This window comes from Hylobates moloch, unplaced genomic scaffold (genome assembly GCF_009828535.3).
Source record: "Hylobates moloch isolate HMO894 unplaced genomic scaffold, HMol_V3 SCAFFOLD_3, whole genome shotgun sequence".
NCBI lineage: Eukaryota > Metazoa > Chordata > Mammalia > Primates > Hylobatidae > Hylobates > Hylobates moloch.
In genome coordinates, this window is record NW_026652278.1 from 144,890,982 (window position 1) to 144,900,394 (window position 9,413).

The 9,413-nt window shown below is 44.6% G+C and overlaps 1 protein-coding gene across 1 annotated transcript; it reads right to left on the reverse strand.

Moving 5' to 3' along the window:
• Positions 1–317: 317 nt before the first annotated feature.
• Positions 318–8,773, reverse strand: SFRP2 (secreted frizzled related protein 2). The gene is made up of 3 exons (XM_032148509.2): positions 8,015–8,773; positions 5,579–5,659; positions 318–1,482 (listed from the first exon to the last, which is right to left on the reverse strand). The coding sequence occupies exons 1-3, from the start codon at positions 8,514–8,516 to the stop codon at positions 1,178–1,180; spliced, it is 888 nt and encodes a 295-aa protein (XP_032004400.1). The 5' UTR covers positions 8,517–8,773; the 3' UTR covers positions 318–1,177.
• Positions 8,774–9,413: the final 640 nt, after the last annotated feature.

The following is a 9,413-nucleotide window of genomic DNA, read 5'->3' on the forward strand; positions in this document are numbered from 1 at the left end:
GAAAAGCACAACTGTAAAGCTCATAAACCTTAAGTTTAGGGTAGTGTTTCCACATAGCTGCAGCTGGACTGCTCAGAAGGGTCAAAAGAAGGCAACCCCTTTCTAGAGGCTGCAAGTCTCTGCTTCTGCAGGGTCAGCAGTGGTGAAATCTGTGAGATGTGGGGCATGGTGGTGGAGGGGGAGACACTTTCTGAGTCACTTGAGAAGTAGATCACTTTAAACTGCTGGAGGGCTGGGCTCATGGAAGGAAGCGACCACCCATGCATAGCTCCATTCCCAGTTTCTTTTACTAAGAAGACAAGACAAAAGACAAAGAATAGGTAAAACAGGATGTAAAGTTTATATACAAGAATATAATGTTTATCTGAAATATTTACAGTGTTGGTTAAAGCAATATTTTTACAACTTTTAAAGGTAAACTACTATGTATATTACAGGTAAGCTACAATGGGTTTAATTTGCAAAAGTTAAGTAAGAAATGTTTTAAACAAGGCTTAAAGTACTCGTCAATTATAACATTTATATCTTTTGTCTTTTACTTGAAGAAATCATGCTATAGAAATGGTTAATGTGCTTTTAATAAATGGAAGCACTGTAGCTGGAATGTGATACATGATAAGTTCCCATTGAGGGTATAAAATGATGAATTGTTGTAAGACTTAGACACTGAGTCTCAGTCTGGAGCTGATGAAGATGTTGAGATAACAGCCAGCTTTATCTCAACAGGGTTTGTGACCCACAAGTTTGGGCCACAGAGAAAATTGAAGCAATTTGCATGTTGTGACAACCTCAGTGGGAAGTGAAAATCAGCTGACTCGAAACAACAAACAACAACAACCAGACCCAAGTCACAGTTGCACCTATTCAAAACTAGCTTTAAAGTGAGCTATTTTTAAACTTCATAAAAATATTCATGATTTTATTAGTTTGAATATTTCTACAAGATTCGGGTGGGCTTTTCCTTTGTATGAAAACAGCTATCCACTCCTGTGGCCTCCTGGGGCCTTATAACTCAGGAAATGCTGGGGATGCAAACGTGCAAAAGGCAGGGGGCAGCTGCCCAGGCTGAGGCTGGAGCAGCTGGGAGTGTGCTTGGGAAACGGGAGCTGAGATCCCGGAGCAGAAATGGTCAGCCGTGCTCTGGAGCAGGCCTTTCGGAGCCATCAGGATGCCGGGACTAGCACTGCAGCTTGCGGATGCTGCGGGAGATGCGCTTGAACTCTCTCTGCCCCTTCTGCCACCGCTTCACCGAGGTGATCACCAGCTCCCCACCCTGTTTCTGTCCCATGACCAGATAGGGCGCGTTGATGTCGTTCATCTCCTCACAGGTGCACTGCAAGCTGTCTTTGAGCCACAGCACTGATTTCTTCAGGTCCCTTTCGGACACACCGTTCAGCTTGTAAATGGTCTTGCTCTTGGTCTCCAGGATGATTTTGGTATCTCGGTTGATGTAGGTTATCTCCTTCACTTTTATTTTCAGTGCTATGAGAGAGGGCAGTCATGCCAGTTATAATGAGGGAATACCGTTTATCTCCCCCTATTCTGCCTACTCGTGTGACTTGGCCTGGATGAGGAAAGAGAGGCTTCCTAGAGCTAATGGGACCCTCAGAGGCTGCAGGTCAGGGGTTGGGAGCTAGGGGCAGCAGGTGGCTCCACTGCTAAAGCCTCAAAGCATTTGCGAGGCACTTTGTTTCCAATCAGCCATTTTTTCAAAACTCTTTCTCTTTGCGGGACTCAATTAACTTTTCTTCTCTTTTCCTCACCCACCCTTGTGTTTGTAAGAAAGTTGCATGTGGTGCGTGCTCTCCACAACAAATGACTTCCTCTGTTGGAAACTTAAGCATGAAAAGAAATGCCTGACTTTTGGGTGAAATATGATCCCTCTGTGGCCGTAAAAGTTTAAACTCAATTTATTATGCAGGAGGTTTTTGGACAAACCTGTAAGGAAACTGTGTCACACAATCATTGTTTTCTAAAGAACAGATTACAGGGAAGGAGAATTGATCTTACAGCTGCATTTGATTTGGTAAAGTAGGAGAAAAAATATGCAAGTCTCTTTTTAACAGCACGTTTAGTCATAAAAGTGTTTTTCTGAAGACCTCATCCTTATATGCTCTCATTTGCCTGTCCAAGGCCAAGGCATTTACAGATCATATATGTACTGTTTCCAAAATGTATATGTAGACTCATTAGAATGCGAAGACAAAAGTAAGTGGTTTACTATAAAGGACATGTTTTATAGTCATGAACAGTATGCTCTGGGAAAGAAAGCCCTACAAACGTGTATGCTGGAATTAAATTTCAAGACTCCATGAAAGCAGGAAAAGAATAGAATTTGAAGGTTAGAAGGGATCATCCCATTAAAATTGCTTGTTAATACACAAAGAATCTTAAATCCAGAGAAGTTTAGTGACTTGCATGACGTCACGCAGTTTAGGTTGTTTCCTAGAACTCCGGTTGCCAAACCTCCTCCTGTAATACCACTATGGTGTCTTGAGGCAATGACAATGTTTTTGTAGTGGCTGCTGCATAAACTTGCCCAGCTGCAATGTGTCTTAAGACCCTGGGTGTCCCTGACAGCTATTCTGTATAGATGATGTGTAAGTATGACTTCCTGACTTTGATGGAGTTTAATCTATCTTTAAATTAGTAATAGAGGAAGATTTTTCTGTGTTGCGTACAACTGTTTTTGAGATTCTCTTTTTCTTTTTTCAAATATCAGAATGGGAATTCGATTGAGTATGGCTTTCTAGTCAACCAGGAAATTATAGAAGCTCTATCAGGTAAATCAAAGATGCTATGACTTGGCCAACCATGGTTTTGTCTGGTATGATATGCATCTGAACTGTGGTACTGAGTTCTCAGTTTTTGAGACTCAAGTTGTGGAGTAAGCCATACTTGTGGAAATGTTTCATGCTCTTGTGTCCTCTGCATTGGGAGTAGGGTGTTGGATAGACCTCACCATGGTGGGAGAAATGGACTGATTACACTTTACGTGGGAGCCTTGTCTGTAGTACAGATAGGGCATATATAAGATTTCACCTGGCCAAATGAAACATTCTCAAGCTCCAAACATCAGAAAAAACCATCACTTTTAACCAGGAGGAAGATTTATTAGTCGTCTTTGTCTAGCTCTCAAATAACTAATTTTGCAAATGTTTATCATGAGAAAACATTAGGGATTTTCTCCTTGGATTTTCAGCTAGGCCCAAACAGAGAGAATTGAATCCCCCACATAAACTTTCCTGTCCTGGAGGATGTGACTGAGGATGCAGGATGTGATAGGAGGCAGAGGTGATGATACTTTCTGGTCCTACAATAGGTTGTATATATAGGAAGGTAGTTCTGAACCATCTTTTATTCACCAGTAGTTGCACCATTGAATTTCCCTTGTACTTCAGGAGCACAGTAGGGAAGAGGTGATGCTTTCCCAGACTAGTCAAGTCAAATAAATCAGATTTCTATGCTTGTTCCTCCTACTCTTCCATTATTCACAAAGAACAGAGGCAAGATGGAATAGTGCTTGTAAACCAACAATCTTATGATGCAGTTCTTAAAATTCTGCTTCATTATCCCTCTATGGGTCAAAAAGAGTGAAGAAATAGAAAAAAAAGCTTGTGAGGTATCTATGCATGTGATACCTTAAGTGTGATAACTTCTGTGTTGTTTTGAAAGGCTTTCTCTCTGTAAGGAGACAGCACACTAAGGCACACAGGCATCCATGTTTTGGCTCATGTCTTGACAGGGCATGCTTTGAAAGGGGGTCTTCTGTAAGGTCAGCCACAAAGCAAGCAAGTAATAGGTGTGTGTATGTGTTTCCCGAAGCCAATTGTTATGGAGCTCCACAGTGTAACAATCAACTTTTCATGGAAGTCAGGAAGGATCTGTTTTATGTGCAGTGCAAAGGATATAAACTGCCAGAAGAACATGATATTTTATAGGCTTTTTAATAGAAATTTTATAAAATGATATTTTTCTATCTTGCCCTTAATGAAGTGATGTAGCATGGAGGCTGAGAACTGTGTTTTGGTAAGGCTCTGGTGATTTGGAATTATCTGCTGCTAACATGCCTGGCCCTCAGCCAGTTTGAAGGTTGTGTACATTTGAAAACAGGCATATGAAACCCCGTCAGCCCCATTTGTGGCACCTCCTGAGGGGAAAGTTTGCTAAGGACTTTGAGCTACCTCCCTTCTTTCTCCTTCCTCAGCAGTGTGTAGCCTTTCCCAACACTGGGACTATGGTGGTTCTGGGACCAGTCAGAGTTAAACCCAGGACACTTTCTGGAAGAGACCTGGAGCTGTCAAAGAGCAGGGATTGGATGGTTCCAGAGTTTTAGGGACCTGACTAGGCCTGAGATTTCTGGGATGGCAAGGTAAGGAGAGTGAGAGCTGGAGTGATTTCCCTCAGTCTCGAGGACTATGTTGAATATGTAGAAGTGTTAATATGGGTCTATTAGACTCCATTATTGATTGACAGAACAGGGAACATATCTGCTTATGAGTAAGTTCAGCCTCGTGCCTGAATAAATACTTTTTAAAAAGGTACCAATAATTCCAACACACCAAAATGTACCTGCCCTTGGAAAAGGATAAAAGCAAGAATGCCTCTGGGTGAAGTTCCTGGTCATTCCCAACTCTGAATTTAGCATTGATCCTGTGTCTAGCTGGGCTCCTCTTCTGACCTGAGAGCCCTGAAGTCAGCAGATGAGGTGCTGGTGGAGTTCTATGTAGACAAAGTCCCAGCTCTCTTTCCCCTTATAATCCTGTCTTCAGGGGAGTGACTTGCAACTTATGGAACATATCACATGTGTTTTTTATTGTCCCCAAACACCATGTCATCTACTATGTATCTTGATAAAGTAAATTTCTAAGCTTTTTTTTTCTTTTTAAAACTATTTTCAAAACTGTGGGAAATGTGTCTAGACTTAGTCATACAAAATTCACAAAAACCTTTTAAAAGGGATTTTAAGATGGTGTTTTAAGGTTGTTAGGTGTTCCATGTTAGGTGTCTTCTCAGTAAGCCACTCTTCTTTTTCAATTTAAGGAACCCCTCCTTGACAAATTATTAATCAGTGCCTTGGATATATTCACTAATGGTAGAACACAGAGGAGCAAATCATTATGGGTTATAAAGAAAGTAAAAATATTTTTATTTGTGGCCAATTTAATGCCTTGAATCTATTTGGCTGGGGCTAATATTTACACCTCCATCCCTGGTGCACATGTTAAGTAATCAAAAGAAAATAGAACTCGGGATTATGCCTGTTGGCAAAAAAAAAAAAAAAAAAAAAGGGATTTAAAATGTGCCATTGGAAATGGATAATCTGAATAATTTTCATTATTTGATTATTGGCTTAACAGAACAATGAGTCTCACCTAACAAAATACAACTCAATGCTAGACAGTTACATAAGGAGGAAACTAGGATAGATCAAGCTAGATGATTTTGGGATACATGAGCTATAATGGTGTTTTACCCAACCTCTATCTAGCAACATCATAATGATTTGTACTTTGAAGTTTTACTGGTAAATAAAACTTCTGAATGTGAAATCTGTTGTTGTTATTGTATTACTTACCAAAATCATTTTTACAAAGCGTTTCCATTATGTCGTTGTCATCATCATTTTTATTTTTGCAGGCTTCACATACCTTTGGAGCTAGAAATGTGAAAAACAGTCTTTAGTAAGTTTGCTTAAAAGAGAACAGCAGGTGGCGTTTGTAAACAACTCAAAGGGACTTATCCAGGCAAAAGTAGCAATTGTCCTATTTAACCTCAGCTTCTGCCTCCTCTATGAAAGCAGGAACACTCATTCCTAAGAAAGTTCTCCCATGCTTCCCAATTTTTTTTGGGGGGGAGGGTGGGAGCAAAATTAGAATGCCTATATGTTGTTGTGTTTAATAAATTATGACTCTCAAATAAAAACGGAGTTGTGGGCAGAGTATACAAGTGTATGTAGTTATAGTTAACTGAGACAGGGTGCAGCTTTTCAGCTCATCCTCCCAACCTCTGGGAAATTCAGTCTAAAAAAGTTATTCCCAAGGCCTTTTGAAGGAGAAAGTACCCAAAGAACCAAAGATCCTTGAGGGGTTTGGGAAAACTGTTAACTAGAAAATATAGACAAAAGATTGTCTTTCTCAGCCACAGGACACCAGTGTAGCTGGCTCTACTCGGCAGAGCCCTGTATCTCAGGGGGGCCAAGTCTGGACTGGGAGGGGTGACTGGCTAGCGTTCCACATATGGGCTGTTTCCACCTTGAAAACACATCTTACTAATTACAACAGCCTGCTCTAAGTGGTTCTGTGTCATCTTGTGCCTTCTGCCAAGCTTGTGCTTGAGTTAGGCAGCATTCATTTCATTGTTATCTGCAAGTTCCCTGGTACAGGTTCTTCTTGCCCTTCTGTGCCTGTTTCAAACTCTCAAAACAAACAAACAAATAAACAAACAAACCTGTTTCTGAAGCTAATCAAAGATGAAGCAAAATGGTTTAGTGGTCTGATCAAACCTAGGGATTATATATTAGCACAATTATCAGAAGACCTGCTAAAAGCTCTTCTAAGAGTCTGATTTCTTGGGAAAAGTAAAAAAAGAACAATTATATTGCCCTTCTCTCATTTATAAATGTGTTAATTATGTCTTTAAAAGTTAGGTGAAATTAGATTTTCACTAATGTGAAATTTAATGTTCATAGAAAACGGTGTGACTTAATAGAAGCGTTATTTATCAAATTAGAAAAATCACAAAGATGGAATTTTGAAGAACATAAACTTTTATTATGAAGGAGAACAGTGGCTTTTTGGAGAAATGTAAGATGCATAATGTTGCTGCTGATAGTGGGAAGAAATAAAAGCAACATACATAAAACTGCCCTTAAGTCCCCTCACCCAAACAAAATCAAACATTTCCAGTTAGGAGCTCTCAGAATGTATATAAAATGTTACTAACCTGTATTGGTTGGTCTATGGTACATGTTGGACAAATGTTTGAAAAATGCCAAACATTTGCAATAAATTAGAAATCTAACCAATAAAATGATTGCAAACTCATAGTCCCTGCCAGGAAAGATTGCTAAAGAACTTTGCATTTGCTTTAACTAATGATGTCTGTAGGAAAACTACTAGAGATTGAAAGGGAGAGGCTGCTGAAGCCCTGAAAGGGATTAGGAAGCTCCCTTTTCCAACCCAGGGGACCCAAATCAGCTCAGAGGCATTGTATATGTTTTCCTTTCAGAAAAAATAACGAGAGCCCATGAGGTTTTCATTGCTGTGATGGTTTTTGCACAGGAACTCTCCCTCCGTTTTCTAAAAACTTGGGAATCTCTTTTGCATGATTTTCTCCAGCTAATCAAAACCACTCCTAAGTTAAAAACTGATAGCAATAGAAAAGTGATTTCCAGAGATTCCCTTTATGCCCTCTTCCTCAAGTATCTGAGCAGTTACAACCAATGCTCAATTTTCCACACACTCCGTGCCAGTCCCGGTTTTATTTCCAATATATACACTGACAGAGGACAAAAAGACCCTTAAAAGGTTATCTACTTGTGCATCCTGGTTTTCCTTCCTGTTCGGGAAATGTTCCTGTGACTAGAATCCTGCCCAGTGGTAGGAAGGTGCAGAATGAGGCTGAGCGAGGGGCCTCTGGCCAGAATGCTCACCACCAACTCCTCCACGAAACACCACTTCCAACGCTCTGCGCGGCTCCAGTGCTAGCATCTTTAACAATAATCGTGTATCTTTTCTTTTTTAAACCGCCGTTCAGTTCTTCGTTTTATTTATTTATTTTTAAACTGCCCTTAAGTATAACCGGTACAACTCTGCGAGACTTGGGCGGCGTGGGAGGGGTGCCTCAAATTTGATACAGGCTTGTCGTGATGACAGACCAGGTCAGGAAGAACTTCTGCCCTTCCCGCTACTGGCACCCCAAGCAGGGATGCACTGGGATGCGTGGCAGGGGCGGGATCTCTTGGGAGCGTCTCAGCCGAGCAGGGAGTGGGGAAGCAAGAGGGAAGGCTTACCTTCCTCGGTGGCCGGCAGGAGGTGGTCGCTGCTAGCGAGGGGTATGCAGAGGTCGTTGTCCTGGGGGAAACGGTCGCACTCAAGCATGTCGGGCCAGGGGAAGCCGAAGGCGGACATGACCGGGGCGCAGCGGTCCTTCACCTGCACGCAGAGCGAGTGGCACGGCTGGATGGTCTCGTCTAGGTCATCGAGGCAGACGGGGGCGAAGAGCGAGCACAGGAACTTCTTGGTGTCCGGGTGGCACTGCTTCATGACCAGCGGGATCCAAGCGCCAGCCTGCTCCAGCACCTCCTTCATGGTCTCGTGGCCCAGCAGGTTGGGCAGCCGCATGTTCTGGTATTCGATGCCGTGGCACAGCTGCAGGTTGGCCGGGATGGGCTTGCAATTGCTGCGCTTGTAGGAGAAGTCGGGCTGGCCGAAGAGGAAGAGCCCGCGCGCCGAGCCCAGGCAGCAGTGCGAGGCGAGGAAGAGCAGCAGCAGCGAGCCAGGGCCCTGCAGCATCGTGGGCGCGCGACCCCGAGGGGGCAGAGGGAGCGCAGCCGGGGAAGGGCGAGGCGGCCGGAGTTCGAGCTTGTCCCGGGCCCGCTCTCTTCGCTGGGTGCGACTTGGGGGCCGGAAAAGCTGGCAGCCGGCGGCCGGGGAGCGGAGAAGCGGGACACCGGGAGGACCCCGCGGGCGAGGCGGTGCAAGCCCGCGCGCAGCTCCGGGGGGCTCCGACCCGGGGGAGCAGAATGAGCCGCTGCTGGGGCACAGCCAGAGTTTTCTTGGCCTTTTTTATGTAAATCTGGAGGGGTGGGAGAGTAAGGGAGGAGCCAATGAAGAGTAATCCGAGGAGGGCTGGTCACTACTTTCTGGGTCTGGTTTTGCGTTGAGAATGCCCCTCACGCTCTTGCTGGAAGGGAATTCTGGCTGCGCCCCCTCCCTAGATGCCGCCGCGCGCCCGCCCTAAGATTTCTTTAAACAACAAACAGAGAAGCCTGGCCGCTGCGCCCCCACAGTGAGCGAGCAGGGCGCGGGCTGCGGGAGTGGGGGGCACGCAGGGCACCCCGCGAGCGGCCTCGCGGCCGGGTCCTGGCGGGAACGCGCCTCGCCCCGCGTGCCGCCGGGGCCTGGGCTTGTTTTGCCCCAGTCCGAAGTTTCTGCTGGGTTGCCAGGCATGAGTGGGAGAGGGTGTTTGTGTGTGTGTGTGTGTGTGTGTGTGTGTGTTGGGGGTGGGGGGCTACGTCCCTGATAGCTGTGTGTGTATGTGTGTGTGTGTGTTTTGGGGGTTGGGGGGCTGCGTCCCTGGTAGCCGCGGAGCCGGCAGCCCCTGGGCTCTTTGTGCCGTGTGATGGAGCCCCGGACCTGCCCGCCAGAGGCCGCCTCGGCGAACTTGGTTTTCCCTCGAATCTCCTGCCA

What these genes read in the sequence shown, in the direction of transcription:
- SFRP2 (XM_032148509.2), bottom strand. Translation starts at nt 8,516, where the DNA reads ATGCTGCAGGGCCCTGGCTCGCTGCTGCTGCTCTTCCTCGCCTCGCAC. An exon ending in CCTGCCGGCCACCGAGGAAG is followed by an intron (nt 5,660 to 8,014) that starts GTAAGCCTTCCC and finishes TCACATTTCTAG; the next exon opens with CTCCAAAGGTATGTGAAGCC. An exon ending in GCTTTGTAAAAATGATTTTG is followed by an intron (nt 1,483 to 5,578) that starts GTAAGTAATACA and finishes CCTCTCTCATAG; the next exon opens with CACTGAAAATAAAAGTGAAG.